The sequence below is a fragment of the Camelus bactrianus genome, chromosome 9, assembly GCF_048773025.1.
Source record: "Camelus bactrianus isolate YW-2024 breed Bactrian camel chromosome 9, ASM4877302v1, whole genome shotgun sequence".
Taxonomy (NCBI): Eukaryota; Metazoa; Chordata; class Mammalia; order Artiodactyla; family Camelidae; genus Camelus; species Camelus bactrianus.
The window spans coordinates 69,679,975-69,700,583 of record NC_133547.1 but is presented as its reverse complement, the minus strand read 5'-3'; the positions used below and the strand labels follow the sequence as shown (position 1 = coordinate 69,700,583).

At 54.4% G+C, this 20,609-nt stretch overlaps 1 protein-coding gene across 2 annotated transcripts; it reads right to left on the bottom strand.

The window, feature by feature from the left end:
• Positions 1–307: 307 nt before the first annotated feature.
• CCDC102A (coiled-coil domain containing 102A) lies at positions 308–18,980 on the bottom strand. Of its 2 annotated transcripts, XM_074370681.1 has the most exons (10): positions 18,825–18,980; positions 16,219–16,344; positions 13,472–14,195; positions 11,109–11,335; positions 8,718–8,826; positions 6,613–6,729; positions 6,048–6,257; positions 4,432–4,602; positions 3,332–3,435; positions 308–1,204 (listed from the first exon to the last, which is right to left on the bottom strand). In XM_074370681.1, exons 3-10 carry the CDS (start codon positions 14,060–14,062, stop codon positions 1,075–1,077), a joined length of 1,659 nt encoding a protein of 552 aa, XP_074226782.1. In that variant the 5' UTR covers positions 14,063–14,195; positions 16,219–16,344; positions 18,825–18,980; the 3' UTR covers positions 308–1,074. The 2 variants fall into 2 exon arrangements, with proteins under 2 accessions (XP_074226782.1, XP_074226781.1); XM_074370680.1 differs by lacking the exon at positions 16,219–16,344 and having other exon boundaries at positions 18,825–18,979.
• Between the last annotated feature and the right edge of the window lie 1,629 nt (positions 18,981–20,609).

Genomic DNA, 20,609 nt, shown 5'->3' with positions numbered 1-20,609 from the left:
GTAATTTCACTACCTAGACCAAGGCTAGGGGAATAATAAAAGAATTCATTATTTGTTGTGTTCAAACCTACCTCTGGGTAAACTCCTACCAGTCAGTGGCCTGAACATCATCCCTTATGGCAGAACCCAGATGGCAAATCCCTCCTCTCCAGGGCATACCTTCAAATATTTCAATAACAACTAACCTTTACTGAGCTCCAGATGAACTCATCTAATTCTCATGATGGCTCTATGAGACGTCTAATTTATAGGTGAAGAAACTGAAGTTCAGAGAGGGCAAGTAATTTCCCCAGGGTTGCACAGCCAATAAGGAGCAAAGCAGAGATTTGAGTTTATTTGGTGCCAGGATTGAAGTCTCCTTCAGATTAGACATGGGCCATACCATCTCCTTCCCCTCATAGGAGCTGGATTCCAGACCATTCAGTGGTTGGTGTTCATTCACTCATTCTTTCTCACAGTCATTCATTAAGTCATTTAGGGACTTAATAACAACATTCTTGAGCTCAGGGTCAGTGCCAGGTGCAGGCTAATCCTGTCTGTCCCCATGCCACCTGCCCACATTTGCCACATTCTCAGGACTCTGCCCTGAGAACCCAAACTCCATTTATTACAAAAGACTGGGTTTATCACATTGTGCTGTGTAACAGCCACAGTCCCCACCTTACCCTCAAGGCTCAGAGAGACAGCCTGGGTGGAAGCCCCAACAGCCTTCCTTTGATGCCCCTTCCCCCTTGATGAAGGTTCTGGGTGGAACAGGGCTCCTAGACTGAGTCTTGGAGAGGTCCTATGTTTATAAAACCAAATGGGTCCAAGGACCCCAGGCACATATATATATAAAATATATATATATATAAAATATATATATATATAAAACATGGGCATGGCTTCCTTTCCACGGCGGGTAGGAAGGTAGGACCACCCATGCCCACTGTGGGAGAGAAGGAAGTCGTCCGTGGCACAGACAGGGGTCTGCTCTCAGAATGAGTACAGGCAGCTGCATCAGTCTGAGTGGCTGGTTGGCCTGGCCACCCAGAGGCCTGGGCTGTGGGCCAGTCCTGCCCAGCCCTGGGAGCTCTAGGCCACCTGGATCTGCAGGTCCTCATCCTCGTCCAGGTCACTGGCTCCGTCTCCCGCCTCCTCAGCACCAAAGCGAGCACTGCGGATCTTTCCAAAGAGGGGGGCGTTCTGCTGCTGCCTGCGGAGCCTGTGGGGTGGGGTGGCAGGCGGGTCAGGGACGAGTCTAATCAGCTGGTGCTGACAGCAACTACGTCTTCCCTAGCACTTCCCTGCTGCCAGACACCAGACTGGGCCTTTTACAAACATTACCTCATCTCACTTCATCCTCCTGGGAGCCCCTGGAATGAGGGAGGTGCTACCGTCAGCCCCCATTTTACAGACAAGGAAACTGAGGCACAAAGCAGTCAAGGAATTTGCCCAAAGTCCCACAGACAGCAGAGCATGGGGCTCGGCTCTGAGAGGTGAAGCATCTGGCTCAAGGTCACACTACTGGGATACAAACCCAAGCCAGGCTCCAAAGACGATAGGGAGAGAGTTGGGGGGTGGGGGTCCTGAGTGGCCTACATCCCCAATGTCAGAACGTGCTCCACCCTAGTTCTTCCCCACGTTAAAATTCCCAAAGCCAAAATTTACGAGGCAAACTTCGCCTCTAAGAAGAGCTGGTAGAGGAAGCGCCCATCCCCCCTCTCCCCTGGCTCCCCACCCTCCAGCAGAGTAGCCGCCCAGGATGCATCTTACTGGAAGGCATGAATTATTAACATGGCAGGGAGGGGCACAGGCGGGGGCCTCCATTACTGCACTGTGATTTAGTGAGCTGTCCCCGGAACATTAAAGCACAAAAAGTTGGGAAATAAAACAAGGCAGCGGTCCCGGGCAGCCCCACCCTCCCTGATGGAAGCACTTGAGAGGCCAGGCAGAGCCAGCCTGCCCATTTTGGGAGTTTATGACTCCCAAAGAATGTGGCCAAGACTGCGGGAAAGCCCCAAGGCTAGGAGGCCTTTTGAGGGGTGTGTGCTGGGGAGTCGGAGTGGGCAGAGCTGGCCAGACCCTAGGCCTGACTTGGACTCATGCCTGCACCCCTGCACAACCCTTTACAGGCAACATCTCAAGCAGATGGGGAAACAGCCTCAGTTGGCCAGGTCACCCAGATGTTAGGTCTGGCTCCGTAGCCTGCACTCTTAGCCATGGAAACTCAGCACACGTTGTACGTGTACTGTAAATATAAGGGCTCAGGTGACAGACGGCCAGGGGCCGGGCGATGTGGCCTGACCACTCACTAGCTATGTGGCCGTGGAAGGACTTACCTCTTGTGCCTTAGTTTCCTTGTCTGCCAGCCCTCCAGGAAAAAAAAAAAAAACGTTCCCTTCCCTTCTCTCACAGGAGCGTGGTTCTTGGAGCACAATATCTGACCCAAATACAAAAGCCCTGCTACTATTTGGCATTTATTATGTGCCAGGTATTTTTATAAGCACAGATCAGCTCATTTGAGTCCCACAACCAAGAGGTAAGAATTGTTATCAGTCCCATTTTACAGGTGAGGAAACTGACACCGAGAGGTTAAGTAAGTGGCCCCAAATGACACAGCTACTCAGTGTAGAGCCAGAATTGCCACCACCCAGGCAGTCTGGCTGCAGAGCCTGGGCTCTGTCTATTCTGTGAAATAAGGGAATATAAGTAAGTGCCTCTGCTGGGCTGGCGCAGGAGGAGTTAGTCGTGGAGATGGCGTCTCTCAGATGGGGGCTTGTGAAACGGGGAGGGGCTTGAACTGAATGTTCTCTGACATCTCATAGCTCTAAGGGGAGTCAGGGAGTGTTGGGAGGGAGGCAGGGGAGGAATGCAGAGTGGGTCCCCCAGACCCTCTGGTCCTCTCTCACTGAGGCTGATGGGGCCTGCTTGCAGTTGAGGTGGGGGGCAGGGCTCCTCCATGGTTCCTTGCCCTCCAATCCCTCAGATCCTAGCTGGCCTGGGGTTGCCCCAGCCTGGGGACCCTGGGGCTGCTTGTTCTTTTTATCAAGACTCCCCAGACCAACTGGCCCTACCTGCTGCCCCACCTTGGCCCTGACCTCTTCCTATCCTCTGGCTGCAGGAGACAATTCCAGGGCTCCAGCTGGTCTTACTTCCTGCACTCCCTTCCCAGGTTTCCTGGAGGGGGCAGGATTCTGGCCCCAGGGTGCCCAGATCTCTTCCTTCTCTGTCTTCCCCACTAGCCCAAGAGTTCCGGGCTCCAACCCTGACCCGGAGGCTTCCCTCAGCTGGAAGTGTCTCTGCCCTGGCTGGGCATCCTCTCCCCAAGGGGCTGCAGGCTGGGGCCCACCTGGACTGCACATGCTCCAGCTGCACTTGGAGGTTCTCACTCTGCTCCGTCTGCTCGTCCAGCGATCGCTGCAGCTTACGCGCCTGGTTGTGAGCCTCGTCCAACTGGGGGGTGAGCAGGGCAAAGAGCATGGGGGTCACCTTGGGTTGGGCCAGCCCAGCCTGCCACCTGCTTAGGACCAGCCACTCCTGCCATTCCTCTGTGAGAATGTCCTTCCTGGAGAGTAATTCCTCTCTCTCCTTTGAGGCCCAGACCAAGGCCCACCTCCTCCAGGGAAACATCCCTTTTGCTCCTTTTCTTCCCTGTTGCCCCTCCCTTCCAAACCTACCCAGCCTCCATTGCGCCAAGCCACTGATCCATCTATCAACCCACCCACTCATCTATCCCAATGAATCTGTCCATCTGACCATTCATCCTTGGAAATATCCATCTGCCCAGTGATATACCCAACGATGCACTCATCATTCATTAATCTATTTAGCCACCCATTCATCCTACCCATGTGTCCTTCCACCCTCCCATGCCTAATTTTCCATCTATCCAACCTTCTGTCCTTCTTTCCCTCTGTCCATTCATTCTTCCATCCACTGACCCAGTCAGTTGTCTGTCCATTTTTCCACTGTCCACTCAGTCATCCATCATCCATCCATCCATTTACCCATTTTCCTAGCCATTCATCCATCCATACATCCACCCACCTATCCACTTATCCACCCAATCACGCATCAGACATCTGTTGTTATATTTCATCCATCTATTCTCTCTCCCTCTCCCTTCCATCTGTCCACCTATTCCTTCACCTATCAGTTTATCCAACCGTGGAGTTATCCTTCTGTCCTTCTACTTAACCACCTCCACATTCATCCACTCATCTATTCAACCACTCATCCACTTTATCTGTCTATTTTTCTTCCCATCCTCCTACTCACACACCATCTGTCACCCACCCACCCGCTCTACCCTGGGTGCCTCCTGAGAGTTAGGCTCATGCCAGGCATCAGGGACCTAGCACTGAGTGACCCAGGAGGGCCCTGCAGCCCATTCCCACCTACCCCAGCTGAGGTCTGCGGGCTGCCCTTTGGGCCCCAGAGGGTGCTCACCTCATCCTCAGCCTGGGCGAGCTCCTTCTTGAGCTCCTCCACTCGCAGCCGCAGCTTCTTCACCTCTGCCTCATGCTGCTCCACCCGCCGGTTGGCGTGTGCCAGCTCTGCCACCTTCTCCTGGAACTGTTTCTTCAGTTTGCCGTGCACGTGCTTCAGGTCGGCCAGCTCCTGCCAGGGAGCAGAGATGGGGGTAGGGCTCCATGGGGGAGGGCACCATGTCAGGGAGCCCCAGGTCAGGCAGTTCTAGGGGTGCTGGTGTCCCTTCTTCCCAGAACCTCTCCACCTGCTGTCTGCAATACTAGCACTGCAGTTGGCTGAGCAGCTAGAGGCTAGAGGGGTCATCTAGTGAGGTGAGAAGGCTTGGGGGGCAATGAGGGGAGAAGTGGGTGGAATCAGGGGCTCCATTCTGGACATGTAACTTTGAGGTGCCGACTGGAGATGACATGGAGGTGTCCAGCAGCCTACGAGAGCTGAGTCAGGTTTTCTGGGGAGGGATGAAGTCAGGATTCTTTGGTGTGCATTTAAAACCCTGGGTCTGGGGATGAGTGAAGCTGGTGAGTGGATATTGGAAGAAAAGATATTAGAAGCCAGAGTGTCTGGGAAGAGGATGAGCCACCAAGAAAGGAGCTGCCCACCTCTGAGCTCTGTGATTTCTCTGAGCCTCAGTTTTCACATCCATAAAATGGGGGTAGGCACTACCTAACGGTCTCTTGAATCCAGCCTCTTTGTTCCATCTCCACCAACCTCAGCCCAGTCCTGGCCTCCATCATCTCCTGCTGCCCCAGGAAATGGTGACAGACTCCCCACTGCCCTGCCCCTCTATCTGCCTTACACACAGCAGTCAGTGAGCACTCAGAACCGCAACTTGTTCACACTTGCCTCTTACTCTTCACAGGTGGTCCCCAAGCTTCTGCCTCGCCTAACATGTCCCCTTTGCCCACTCCCCTCCAGCCACACTGGCTTCCCTTATTCCTCCAAAGCTCCATGTATCTGTCACCATGGGATGTGTATCCAAGTTATTTTTAAATCTTCTCCCCAATCAGTTCGCCACCAGTCAATTTCTGCTTTTTCTTGAGATCTCAGCTCAAACGTCACTGCCTCAGGGAAGCCTCCCCAGGACACTGGACCTAAACCAGGCCCCCTGGTATTCCCTATCCCACTTCCTGTCGCCAGCCATGGAGCTGTGTGATCAGCGTGAGTGTGTGACAGAGAGAGCGATGTCTGCGTTCCCCTGGGCCATCAGGTCCATGAGGGGAGGCCATGTCCATCCTGTCTGTTCACTGCTCTGTCCCCAGCACCCAGAACAAGGCCTACAAATAGCTGGTGCTCAATAAACATTTGTTGGGTAAATAGAAGAGATGTTGAGAGGGTCAAGTGATATAATGGACAAAAGGCACTGACCCAGAACCTGGCCTATAGTGGTGCCCAATAAATGCAGCAGCTGTGATTATCCCTGAGCCTGGCCCACAGCGGGTACCCAGGGGAGCAGCTTGCAGGACGATCACTACATCTGCCCTCAGCTGCTATTCCAGGGTCCCGGGCCCCCTGCGAGTTGGAGCTGGACACACAAGAGGTGCTCTGCCCAGCTCTGGCTGCGCCACCCACTGCCTCACCTTGTTCTTCTCGAAGAGCGCACTCTGGCTGGCCCGCAGGTCGCAGTCCAGTGCGCTGGCTGTCTGCCGCCGCCGCCGGGCCAGCGCCTCCTCCAGGTCCCCGACCTGCGCCCGCAGCTTCTTGTTCTCCCGCTCCAGGCCCAGCTTCTCAGTCTCCAGCCGCTCACGGCGACCCCACTCGGCAGCATTCTCTGCCTGCAGCCGTTCCATCTGCAACAGGGCACGACAGGGGAGGATCCCAAGGGAAGGGGCATGGAAGGGCCTGAGCTCGATGCTCCCCCACCCCGCCGCCTCCTTTAGCCGGTTTTGGCTCCAGGAAGCAGGTCCAGCTGCAGTGGCTATAATTAGCCAGGGCTTATTTCACGGTGTGCAGGATGTGAGGGCGCTTCTGGTCTGTGTGGAAGAGAGGCCCATCCCCTGAAGACTAGAGCACCCTCGGGGTGTCGCTGGTTCCTCCTCAGGGCAAAGGCCCGGTTCCCACCCGCTTGTGAGTGACTGACTGATGGAGACAGGGCCCCTGGCCCCTCCAGCCCCAGGCCCTCCCAGGCCTTGCTGGTGGCCTCACCTCACCCCTCAGCTCTGCCATCTTCCGGTCCATGCTGGAGCGCGCACCCAGCTCATCCTCCAGGTCCTCAGACATGCGGCCCAGCTCATCCTGGTGGGCCTCTTTCAGGATGCTGAGCTGCATGAGATAGCACAGCCTGGTTATGGGAGGACCACCAGCCCTGGGGGATGGGCACTGGTTCAAGAGGGCTCTGCAAGAGGTCAAATAGGCCCCCAGAACAGACCCCAAATCTGACAGCTTCTGCCTCTTCCAGCATCTCTCACCTCCTACCTCATTATTTAGTTTCCCAGTGTCTACTCTTAGACTACCCACGACCCCTCCACCGTCCGTCAACCATTTTCTGTAACAGTAGCCCAGGGTGAGCTTTTGAAAAAGATAAATCCAATCATATTCCCATCCCCAGGTTCCTTCAAATAAAGACAGACCCCTCCCTATGGTCCCACGAAGCCCTACAAGACTGGACTCCTGCCCATCTCCCCTAGACCTCATCTCCCATCCCCTCCCTTGAGTTCTCTGTGCTCTGGGCACCGCAGCCTCCTCTCCAGTCCTCAAATACACAAGATCCTGTCCACGGCAGGCTTTGCCTGTGTGGTTCCCTCTGCCTGGTACCGTCCTTCCAAGGTATCTTGAAGAACTGACTTCTTTCTCAGGTCTTGCCCTAAATGCCCCTTCTTAGGGGAGGCCTCTTTTGTCCTCTCTGCCTAGAGGGGGTACTTCTCCATCCCATCCCCCACTAGAACGACTGCGTGTCTGCCTGCCCACCTTTGTATCCCTATATGGCCTGGGCACAGGGCAGCCCTCAGTGAACACTGGCCGAATGTACCCAGTGGATGCAGGTGTGCCTGTGGATGTGGGGCTGGTCACATTAGAATTGCCTGGTGTGCTTTTAAAATACTGCAGATTCCTTAGTACAGCAGAAAAAACTGGCAAACTCTTTGCAGTGACATGGATGAGCCTTAAACACTTAATCTTGAAGGAAAGAAGCCAGATATACAAGAGAGTCTTTATAATTAAGTATCTGTAAAACCGCACAGTTGTGTTTTACTCACTTTTCTTCAAAGGATTACACAATTGGAAAAGATTAAAAAGACGGACTCTTGGACCCAACCCTCAAAGATGCTGACTTACAAGGGTGAGGGTGGTGTCTGGGAAGCTCTATTTTAGGAGACTCCTTAAGAGAGTCTACTTAAAGACCAGTCTTCCAGGGCAGTTTCAGGCTCTGAGGTCTGTGATCCTCCTGCCTTCTGGAAAAGCAGGGATCCAGCTCTGATTTCCTTGGGTGGCTGTGCCCCCTGGTGGCCATCAGGGCCTGCACAAGTAGTAAGGGAGGCCCAGCCTGACCCCAGCCAGCTCCAGACTCCGAGTGGAATCTCCTCTCCTGCCAGCTGGAGCTTCAGTTTCCTCATCCGTAAGATAGGGGCATCAGGACCCAGCCTCTTTGACTGCTGTGAGGCTTCAGCAAGATCTCGCACCCACTATGCACCCACTGAACATTACATCCAGACTTTCCCCCTCTGTCTTGGTCTACAAGGCCTGTGGGATTTAGCTCCCCTTGTAATTTCATCTCTCACTAACCTCCAGCTTCACTGGCCTCTATTTCTTGAATACACCAGGCTTGTTTGGCCTCAGGACCTTTGCACTTGCTGTGCCTTTGTCCAGGAATTCTGCTCCCATCTCTTCTTGAGTGCCTTCTTTCTTTTTTTTTGGCTCCTCTAAATTCAGTTTTATTTTATTTTTAAATTTAATTTTATTTATTTATTTATTTTTTGAGTGCCTTCGTCTTACCACTTTGGGTCTTGCCTCAAATGTCACCCTTCTAGAGAGGCCTTTTATGACTCACCACCTCATCTCTTTGATTGTGTTTTGACTCTTTCACAGCTTCTGAATTTATATACCTGGTTACTGTTGGTCTCCCCACCCCCCTGACAAGGTGAGTTCCTGGAAGCAGGTACACCATCTGCCCCAGCACTCAGAACAGTGCAAGGCACAAGGCTGGTGCTTGACAGTGAATGAATAAATTCTCTTCTTTCTTATATTCCTATTGCTGAAATTCAACAGTGCAGTACTGCTTCCTCCAGGAAGCCCCCTTGGTCTCCAAGACTCACTTGCTTGAGCATCTCCTGCTTGGTCTTGTTCAGCTCCTCATACTTGATCTTCCACTGGCTGAGTTCCCCCTCCAGCTTCTCGATGTTCCTGCTCAGTGCCATTTTATCCCTGGGGAGGGGAGGGAGGAGGAAGGGGCAGACATGGGGGTGAGCCACTGGGGCCTCTGCTGAGTCCTCCTGTGCAGTCTTTACCTGTCAAGCTCACATCTAAAGTCCTTGCCTCAGTATTCAAGGCCCTGGCACCCCACACTGCAGCAGGCACCCGGTCTTGCATTTCTCCCTGCACAACTGCAGGTGCCCAGCTCCCAGTGTGGGGAGGCGAGCAGTCCTCCAGGGCGCCGGGCATCCCCAGCAAATGCTTTCCTCTCTCTGGCTCTGGGCTCACCTGCCAAATGAGACCCTCATTCTTTCCTATCTGTTTTATATACTGTGGTCCTCTGTAAGGCTTGGTTTGGAAACAGTTCTGCAGTTGGAAAAGCCTGAAAACCTTTCCAGTGACTTGCAGAACTTGGGCTCCCCTCTTATCATCATCACTGGGTGGGAGTCCCATGTTCTCTCATGACCCCCACCCTGCACTCTGCCCTGCATGGGCATGAGTCGCTGTGGGTAACAAGCATGGTGCCTGGCCCTGGGACACGGTGCTCCACACTGCACTGGTCTCCCATTCTGAAAGGTTAATATTTTACACCTCTAACATGGGATCTCAAAAGAGATGAGCTAGCCTTTAGGAGGCATGTCAAAAATCCGTGGCGGTATTTCTGGTTATCACAATGTCTGAGGGTCAGTTAGTGGGCGGGGACCAGGGATATGATGCCCTACAATGCCTAGGACATCCTGTCCATCAGGAATTATCCTGTATTCCATATAAGGAGTACATGTCCCACTCCACAGCCTTGGGGGTGAGAATGGCCTAAGCCTAGAACCTCACTCCAATTTACATATAAAGAGAAAGTACCTTTTGTACAGAGCTTTCCAGGAACGGAATCTCTGTACACACTGAGGGAAGATTGAGCTTTGCTTTGTACAGAACTTTACCAAAGGCTGTCCATCTCTCAGGCAATCTCGTCACCACAGTGACATCATTCGTGTATTTGAGTTGCCAACACCACACAACTGTACCTACTGCTTTTCTAGCTGCCCTAGTGGTGACTTAAACTGGTAAATACACATAAGGCTCCAGCACAGGGCCTGACTTGGAGAACGTGCTATGGAGGTATTTGCTGGTATGGTTAGCATCACCACTCTTTCATATCAAGGCACAACATACCCAACTGCTTCATTATTTCTGCTAGTGGAGCATTTCCATGTAACAATACACTTACTATAAACTCCTTTCCTTTCTACTTTATATTCCAGTTAGTACAATAGGTTGAGTTTTGTTTGCTTTGCTTAAACAGAAATTTACTGTCTCACAGTTCTGGAGGCTCGAAGTCCAAGATCAGGGTGTGGGTGGGGTTGGTTTCATCTGAGGGCTGTGAGACAGAATCTGTTCCATGCCTCTCCCCTTGCTTCTGGTGGCTTGCCGGCAATTTCTGGTGTTCCCTGGTTTATAGAAGCATCAACCCGATCTCTGCCTTTATTTTCACCAGGGCATTATGTTTATTTTGGAAAGAATTATGCATGTAGTTAAGTTATACTATCTATGCATTTAATTTCTGGACAGAAAAGGGGGTGTATAAAATATTCATCATAATCAGGCTTGTGACCTGATCTCACTGGTGACCTCCACGTTCTAAATCCACTGATCAGTGCTCAGTCTTCTTCCTACTTAACCAGCTAATCACTCCCTCCTCCATGAAATGGTTTCCGCTGGTTTCTCTGTCCCCTCACTGGCTCCCTTCTTTTGTCTCCATCACTGCTTCCCTCTTTCTCTAAACTTGGTCGGCTCCAGAGCTCTAACCTCTGACCTCCTCCTTATTCACTCTCACCCATGCACACAGCTTTCAGTATCATCTATTTGCTGATGACTCTTGAATTTTCACCTCCAGCCCAGACCCGACTCATGATCTCCAGACTCATTCACGTCCCCAGCGGCATCCCTGCCAACTCAAGCTCATTACGTCCAAAGCCAAATTCCCAGCTGCACTACCTCAGCCTCCCTATACCTCCTCTCCAACTTTTATTCTTGCCCTCGGCTCTCTCTCCCCATGAAGGCAGGGATTTCTGGTCTTATTGCTGGCTGTATCCTCACTGCCGAGCGCAGTGTCTGATCCAGATGCCCAACGTGTATTATTTGAATTAATTAAAAAAAAAAAAACTTGCATTGGGTCCCTGGGGAGAGCACCACTGCTCTAAAGTTCTAAGACTCAAACAGCACCATTCCCCTTCAGAGAGCATCACCGTCTGTGACCCATCCCCCACCCTGGCCCCTGCCTGCCTCCTGGGACTCACTCTCGCTCCTTGAGCAGCACCTTCTGGGACTCATCTAGCCGCAGCCGCAGGGCGGTCAACTTGGAGGCATCCTCCTCGATGGTGGCAGTGTCTTCCCAGGGCAGCCGACTGCGTTCCTGGCGGCCCGAGCTGCTCCGTGGGGCCCCAGCCCCAACACTGCGTGCCTCCCAGCAGCCCTCAGGCTCCTCCGGTCTGCTCTTCAGCAGGCTCTCCACCAGCTCCAGCTCCTGTGGGGATCAAGGCGGAGGCTGGACCAGTGGTCACTGAGCCCTCATCCTCTTGGCCTTCATCATGGCCTCTCCCAGGCCCAGGGTCTGGGATCAGCTTGGTGGGTAACCTTGGGCAAGTCACACAGTCCTTCTGGGTCCCAGTTTCCTCTTCTGCTGCCTGCCTCTCCATCTATGGAGAGGGAAGGACACACCCTCCTCTGGGCCTCCTCCTTCACCTTCTGGAACTGCACACAGAGTCAGCCACTAAGGTTCCCGAAATCCTAGAAGATTCCCCAGAATAGGTGGTAAGCTCCCTGTCCCTGGAAGTATGCAAACATCTGGTGTGACACTGGTGTGAATGAATGTAGAAGCAGGGATTCCTACAATGGATGAGGACTAAATTCCCTCAAAAGGAATTCTGGCTTGAGGATCCCATTTTTCAGGTGTAAACACATGATACATGATAAGTGACATGGTAAAAAGTATACAGTAAGGCGGTCTCTGCTAGCGGAACCAGCTCCCAGACAGGAAGCAATGAGGGATTATTAACCCAATGCTGAACCCCCTTCCTCTTTGCCAGGCTCCCCTTCCTCTTTGTCCTTGCCTGCTGGCAAGGCCTGCCTTTGATCACAGACCCAAAACACCCACGGCCTCTATTCCAGCCTGGCTTTTCCCAGTCTTTTCAGATGAGTCTGGGCCAGGTCCTTCCCCTTCCAGCCCTCGGCTTCCCTATCCAGACTGGGACACTGTCCCTCAGGCCTCCCTGAGGAGTGAGATTCTACTCCTCCTGTATCTCAGTCTGCCTGGGTGGGGTCCTCTGATGCCACCTGATCCAAAGTCCCAATTCACAAATGAGGAAACAGAGAGAATAAGGGATTTGTCGTGGGTCACAGAACACAGACGTGGCAGGGCTGGATAGCAAGCTCAGGCTGCAACCCCAGGGCTCCCGCCACTCTACCTGCCACCCCCTGGACTGTGACTCACAACCAGAACAAGGAGAGGACAGGAATAGTGCTATGAGGCTGGCTGGTATACAGGGGCTCTCACCCTCTGCCCCAAAGAAGAGCAAGGAATGCCACCTCCAAACAGCAGACAGGTCTGGGGAAGAGGAGTTTCAGCCACCAAGAGGCAGTAGTGCCCACTCTAGCCCATAGGGTCCAGGGGGCTGGGCAGGAGAGGGGAGGGGGCAGCCAAGGATCTTAGCTAGAGGAACTGGCCTGACTCAGGGTGGAGTTGGGAGCAACCGGAGCCTGAACTCTGCCCCTAGATGGCCTTCTGGTGACAGGCCTGCTGGTTCAGACAGGCTGCCCTCCGCACCCACTAGTAATGTTCATGACATGGTATTATCACCAAAGGCTCTGGAGCTCACCTGGGGTCAACTATCCAGCACTCCGGTCACCAGCTGGGAGCCATAGGTACTTAACCTCTCACTGCCTCAGTGTTCTCATTTACAAAGCAAATACCTCTTCCGGTTGCTCTGAGAATTAACTAGATAACGCAAACGCAGAGCTTAGCGCTCTGTTTTGGTGCCCATCCAAGGATGGATGGCATTTCCCAAACTTACCAGGCACTCTCAGCCTCTTGGCTTTTGCACAGAAGTACCATCACCAGGAACGCATTCCTGCGCCATCCTGCTAGTCTCAGCTTAAATGGGACTGCTTCCAGAAAAGTTTCTGTGAAGCTGCCTCCTCAAAGCCGGGATCAGGGATCGCCTCTGTGCCCTACTGCCCTGACAACACCCATATCTCTAAACTTTGACTGACACCTGTTATAAAAATTCACCCCTTGCCCTAAATTCAAATTGAACGAATGAATGGATTCAGCTCTGCTACTAATGGGTGCCTTCCAGGTAAGTTCTTAGAACCTGTTCCTGCTCAAAGGTGATTTTTTGGTACTGTTTATTACTTAGGTGTGAGAGTGGAGGAACCACCAGCACCAGGGACCCTGTGCCCGGGGGTCTCCGGAAGAGAGGTGACCTGGGGCTCTGCAGGTGCAGAGCCCTACACCCAGAAAGAGTGAAAGCTCCCTGTGGACCGGGCCCTCACTGCCCTTACCTTTCTGAGCCAGGCAGCCACGGCTTCGGCCCCTGCCCCGGGACAATCAGCCCCTCCCACTTCTATACCCCGCCCAGCAGCTCCGCCCCACGCCGCATACCTGGCTGCTCTGAGGTCTCTCAGATCCGACGTCCCGCACCGGCTCCTGCTCCCTCTCTGGCTCGGTCTCAGGACCGTCCGGCGTCCTGTCGGCAGTCCCCCGGGCGCCCCGTAGTCGCGCCAGCTCGCGGCCGCGTGCCTCGCACTCGCCCTGCGCCTCCTGGCGCTCGCGCCGCGCGCCCGCCAGCTCCTTGGTGAGCGCGTCAAGGCGCTGGCGCAGCTGGCGCACCTCCTCGCGCGCGCGGTTGCGCTCGGCGCGCACCTTGCTCCACTTCTCGCGCCAGTTGGCCGTGCAGTCCGACCACCAGCGCATGGTCTTCTCCATCTGCGCTGCTCGCGCGCGCGCCTCTTCCAACTCCCGCAGTCGGAGCTCCTCGCGGCTCTCCCAGTCCCCGTCAGCCAGTAGAGAGGGCCCCGGCGGCAGCGGCAGTGCTGGCGGGGGCCCGGGCGAGGGCGTGCCGCTGGGCGGCGTGGGCGGCAGCGAGTCCGCCGGCCCCATGCGCTCGGGCGACGGGCTGCCCAGGATGGTCAGGAGGCTGCCCTTGGACAGCTGCGGGGACTCGGCCAGCCGGGGGCTCGGCCCGTGGCTCATGGTACAGCCGCGGGGGCGGGCCCTGGGCTCGAACTCTGGTACTCAGGGGCGGCGCGTGGGATGTGTGGCGGACGTGATACCACGGTGCATGATGGCCACTGCTACCCGCTGCTCTCCCAGCCACAAGGCGAACCTGTGGGAGAACACAACCATTATTAGGCTGTGGCCTAATAGTTCCTCAGAGCCGTTCAATGATCCTACTGTATTTCTCCAGTCCATTTTGTTTATCGTCTCTGCCTTCACCAGCCACCAGCTCTAGGCCCAGCTCTGTCATCAACCTCATGTAAACCACTGCCCCTTACTGGGCCTCAGCTTCTCCACCTATAGAATGGGGATGAGGGGTGGGGGAGATAAGTGCTTCTGGATCAAGGGGTCCTTCAGATTCACCTGGACACTTGCTTAAAATGCAGTTCCTGGGCCCTAACCCCAAAGAGTCATGTAGGTGTGGGGCTGGAAATTCACATTTAAATCGTCCAAGTTTGGGACATTTGAGTATTTGGTGATGCCCTGTCACCAATCATAGTTCCATACACACAAACATGTGTGTCTCAACCCCAATAACACCTGCATAGACAGAGTTATGCTCCGAGACACAGCCATACAGACCTAGGTTCCAGCTCCCTGAACATCCCTGACTCCCCAAGGGATCCCTGGCAGGCTGAGTGCCCTCTGTGACTCAGTCTCTCCACATAAGACGGTAGGCCAAGATTCCATGTACATGCACAGACACATGCACATCCAGACACACATCTGCAGACACACACGCAACCCCATACACGTAAACACAAAGAGACACGGGCAGAACCATGCACACTCAGAGATGGCCCCATATGCACACACAACTACATGCACACAAAGAGACTTGTAGACACAGTCACAGACACACCTGAAGACATACACATGGCAACACAGATGAATATACAGATGTGCAAAGACACAAATTCATCCCTAAGGCAAGTAGATGCACACACTCATACATACACACGAACACACATACAGACACACTCCTCCTTTCCCATTTTCCTGGCCCAGCTCTACACAGAGAAGCTCTTGGAAAAGAAAAACAATGTGAGAGCCTGTGGGGGAGGGGAAGGAGGCAGGAAATCCCAGTGCCAGCCCAGCAGCCCCACCAGAGCTGTGCTGGGAGTGGGGGTGGTGAGAAAGGGGTCCTTGGGGCCGGGCTCCTGTCTGCTGGGCCCTTCCTGAAGCCCCTGAACCGAGATGATGACAGGGAGGGGGCCACTGCCACAGCCTCTTTGCTTCTGGGAACTGCCAGGCCTGGCATGGGGCTCAGCAGGGAGGGGGTGGCCCACTCCTTCCAGGAATCCCAAGCCTGTCGCACAGGGGAAGGGCGGGCGCCACCCAGGCCCCTAATGGCTTCCAGGCGCCCACGCTAAAGGCAGGGGTGGGCTCCAGACTCAGCTCCTGTTCCCCTCCCAGTAGCCTGGCTGGGCCCATCCTGGGGGCTGGCGGAGGGGAAGTGGGGACAGAAGGGCTCTGAGGAGCCCTCCTGCCTTTCTTCCTACAGGCCCAGGGTCCCCTGAAGTGTAAGTATGCACATGTGTGGGAAGGGATGGAGGTCCCAAGGTTGGTTTTCTGGAGAAGCCCACCCCCCAGCACATCAGGAACCCTGCACACACACTCAAGAGCAGCTAGACTGCCGAGTAACGCCTCCTCTAACCCCCATCCCACTCACATAACAGCCTTGGGGACACACTCACACAGTCCTGGTAATGTACACACTCACCGAGGATCAGATGCAATACAGAGGTTCCACTTGCAGCTGAGGACAGGCTCCAGCTGCTCTGCCCCGCCTGCCCTTCCCCACCAGGCTCAGGGCCTTTTTCTTCCTCTGGGGGTGTGCATATGTGTGTGGGGTGGCCTCCTGATTCCCGCAGGGTGTCACCAACCCCCAAGGAGCAGGTGGAGGAGGGACCAGCCACCACAGGCCCACAGAGCCTTTCCCACCGAACCCTTCCTTCTCCTGCCTCCCACCAGCCAGACAGGTCTATTCCTGCTCGAACCCTCAGGGTCTCTGCTTAGGCTATTCCCCCACTTGGAATGCCCACCTCAAACTCTGAAACCCCCACCCATCCTTCAAGCTCAGTTCCACCACCTCCAGGAAATGCGTTGATCTCCCCAGCCCCACTCCTTACCTGCAGAGCACAGCCCTGCAAACTTCCACAGCCAAATCTGGCCAGCTGCCCTCTCTCTTCTTGCAGGACAGGCTTCCTCCAACTCAGACAGGACACTTGTACCACCCAGAGCCTCTAGGACTGGCCCTGCATACAGGATTTGCTTTAAGTTGGCTAGTGGGCTGGAGAGCAGAAGGCTGAACTATGACTGTATCCCCTTAGCTAGGCAGCAGGGCTGAATGGAACTCAGCTCCTGAACCACAGCCCCACAGCCATCCTCACTGCTCCAGGAAGCAGCTGGCCACTCACAGGATAGAAACAAGAATGTTTTGATTTGATACTTGCTTCAGGCTAGGTCCTCATCAGCCCTGTCTACAGAAAGTGACCAGTGGTTCCTGCTGCTTGTGGACCTGTTTGGAATGTCTCTTTCTGCTTTCTTTCTCCAGCAGCAAACTCCTATACATCCTTCAAGATCCATCTTTGGTTACCCCTCCTCTGGGAAGCCTTCCCTGACTTCGTACTCAGAGTACGTTAGTGCTCCCAAAGCACTAGCACCTCCCTGTTCTTCAGCAATGGCCACACTGTGAAGTCCACAAGGGCATCTCAGTCTCACTGGCTGTCAGCAAGGGCTCAGTATATAGCAGATGCTGCAAAAATGCTTTCAAGGCTGATGGTTGGAAGATGGACAGTTAGGGGTTCCCTATAGCCACAGAAAGTTGAGCCATCCTAAGGATCAGGAGTCACTTTGTGGCCAAGCTCTGAGCTAGGTGGGTGTTTGAATCTGTCTGTGGCCAAGGTCAGAGTGAGAGGTCATCTCATGGCCAAGTCAGGGGTCAGGCCTCTTACCTGAGGAAGCCTAACTGGCTCACAGGGGGACAACTATGAGTTTTGTCCTTAGCATGTTTAGATGACTCTCAATATGTAGTGAAAGGAATAAGCAATGTTGAGGTCTAGATGAGGACCAGCTAAGGGGATTTGGCGGGGGGCGGGGTGGGCGGTGCTTGATGGCTACTCTTCCTTCCAGCTCAGAAACCCCCTATGTCCTCCCAGAACCTTTCAGGTGGGGCTCTGGGGCTGGCCTATGGCCACAGGCCTGGCTGTGGGTAGGGAGCAGAGCCCGGCAGGAAACCACAGAGGACAGCCTGATTGGTTAAGTACAGGGTCCAAGACTGGTCAGCCCACAAACTGTGGCTGCCTCTCCCCCAGACCTGCTGCCCAGGCTTCAGCCAGTGGACCTCCAGGAGAGGATTGAGAGGGAGGGAGGCAAGCTGGGCCTGCAGGTTGAACCTGAATCCTGGGATAGGCACCCGTGGCCTGTTCCCAGGTACCCCAGTCTCAGACCGTGGAGCCACAGATATCCTAGATCACTGATTAGAACTCCTTTCTTTACAAATGGGCCAGCTGAGGTCTAGCTGCTTGTCCACATCCACACAGAGGGCTAGCAGCAAAGTAGAGGGGTGGGGAGAGGGCGCTAGAGTGCTGGGATTGGATGTCTCCCCTCCTGGGTTGTGATCACCTGAGGGGCAAGATGCCCCTGGGAGAAAGTACACGATGGGGTCCTCAGGCATCAGGCCAAGTGGACAAGCATAGCTGGTATGGGAGAGGGTGTGTGGGGCTTTCATGAGGGTGGACCTGAGCCCCTGGCCTCTCAGCAACTCCTTGAACTATTCACTTTTGTTCAGAAGACCTCCCACTAGTCCCAGCTCTGCCTTTGATACTCTGTGTGATATCTTCAAGTCCGTGCCCTCTCCAGGCCTGTTTCCTTACTGGTACGAAGGGGAGAGATACTAATAGATTTTTAGATTCCTAAAAGCTCTGTCCAACAAGTGGGCAGAACTAGTGCCAACAGGAACTAATCCAACTTCCACAACAGCCCTACATAAACCCACACTTAAGACAGAAAAACTGAAGCCCCGGGTGGGGAAGGGGCTTGCCGGACATCACTTGTTCACACCATGAGAACGGTGGGGCAACCAACGCCCACTCCCTTCTACTTGCACTGAGCCGTCACTCCACCTGTCCCACTCCTTTCAGAAATTCGCTTTCTGTCCTCCCAAGACCAGGAGTCGCCTTAACCTCCCTTCCTCGCCCCTTCCCCAGCCGCCCCGCTCCCCCTAGCGGCTGGCAGAGAGCACAGGGGCTCTGGGTCCTGGGCGACGGGGTCCCGCCCACCCCGCCGCGCAGCCCCCCATTGGCAGCCGCAGCGGGACAGGGGCAGTAGCGCCGTGCTCCGATTGGCCCACGCCGCCCGTCCATCCCGCACTCGCCATGGTGACCACGTTGGGTCCCCCGGGAGAGTTCCAAATTCCGCCCCCGCCCGCCACGGCCCCCCTCTCGTCCCAGCCAGGCCCACTGCATTCCGAGGGCGGTCCTGACCTTCCCCCAACTCCCGCAGCCCCTTCACTCCCGAGGCCTGGGGCCCCAGGAGGTGGGGGAACCCGAGGAGGAGGCTAGGAAGTTCTGCTGGGAGTTTGAGGGTTGCTGCGGACGCGGGAGCCCCCGCTGCTCCCCTCTCCTCCAGCACGCCCCTCAGCTTAACCCCTTCCCTCCCGCGGAAGGTTCGCGGCCTAGAGGGAAATCCCGGGACGCGGTGGCTTTCGGCCCCCTGCACTGCTGTCCCCTCTCACCTCGGCGGGGGACCCGCGGGCTCCGGACGTCCGACCCGCCGCGGCTGGGCGGAGCGGGCACGGGGCTTACAGCGGCCGCCGCCGGGAGGGCCGAGGGAGGGCCGCGGAGTCTCCTCCTCCCTCCCGGGGGGAGGGGAGGGAGAGGGAGAGGAGACGGCGGGGCGGGGGTGGTAGGGCCCTGGCGGGGTTGCGGCCTACCTCTGACCCTGGCCAGGGGTGAGGAACCCCCGCCTGATTTGGGGGCGAGGGTCGCGGGCCGAACCGGTGGGATCAGCACAGAGCGGGCCGGACCCCGACAGAGGCCCCACCCCCAAATGGGGGCCGAGGGTTGGGGGACGGAAGGCAGGGTCTGGGGGCCTCCGCAGGGTTCAGCTTTCCCGCCTCAGGTTTCTTGAGGGCCAACAATGTGCTCAGCGCCCAGAGGCAGAATTGGATACTGTCTTTCCGGGCTAAGCACGTGGAGCGTGTTTACCAAGTGTTGACTTTTGTTACCTGCATTTTTCCCAGGGCCAGCTCTACTACCAAATGGAGGTGGAGCGGCAAGTCGCTGCCCCTCATTAGGCCTCAGTTTCCCCTTTGTACGACACAAGGGCTGACCAAAGTAGCCCCACGGGTATTGAGAAGCGTGGTGGGGCACTTGGCCCGCTGGGTGGAGGTATTCCCGGATGTGCTAGGGTGCTTCCTGACCCCGAGGGGCTGCGGCTGGCGCGTTGGTCGTGGGCAATTACATTCATGTGCCCTTCCAAATGAACTGCCATTTTGGGGCTTCCTCTCTTGGGAGTGGGTGTCTGCGGTTTTGGAGCGAGGGGGAGGCGGGTGCCAGGAGGCCCTCTTCTTACTACATCCTGTCACCTGGAAGGCCGCTAAGATGAAACCATCTAAAAAGAGGACCAAGAATTAACAGAGATAGTGGAGGGAACCTTGAGTATTGAGACTAAAATGATCTAAAATTTTAAAATGAAACTAAAAATGATCAAGATAAGTTAGTTTGAACCCGTGGTTAACAGTTGAGAGCTGTCTCTTTGTTCCCCTTCATAAGATGTTGAGGGGTTTTGGTTTTTTGGTTTTTTACAAATTGAAGGTTTGCGGCAACCCTGTCTAGAGCGAGTTTCTTAGCACCAACAGCATTTGGTTACTTCCTGTCTCTGGGTCACATTTTGATAATCCTCAAAATATTTCAAACCTTCCACCAGCAAAAAGATTACAACTCGCTGAAGGCTCAGATGATGGTTAGCATTTTTGTTCAATAAAGATTTTTAAAATGAAGATAAGTACATTTTTTAGACATAATACTATTGAGCACTTACTAGACTGCCATATAGTTTAAACATAACTTTTACATGCACTGAAAAGCCAACAAATTCATGTGTCTCACTTTATTGCGGTATTTGATTTACTGCGGTGGCTTGGAACCAAACCGGAAATATCTCTGAGATATGCCTGTGTTTAGGTTATGATTGCAGCCATGTACACATTAGAATGAACAAAGAATTGGCTCTTTGCAGCAAGAGGATCATTTTGGCAAAAATGTTTGAGGGTTTCACACTCAAGGCTCACTCTGAATCCTTTGATAGTCAAATAATTCATTCTGAAATTTCCTGGTCATTTCTCTTACAGAAGTTCTCTTCCTCTGTGGTCAGTGTCTGCTCCATTTTCATAGCATCACTTCTGTCAACTTCATGAAATCCCACACTTTTTTGCGAGATTTGCAGTTTCGCTTATCACCACTTGCATTGTATTTGCATAGGTAATGTTGATAGCCACTGACAATCAGCTAGAGACAGA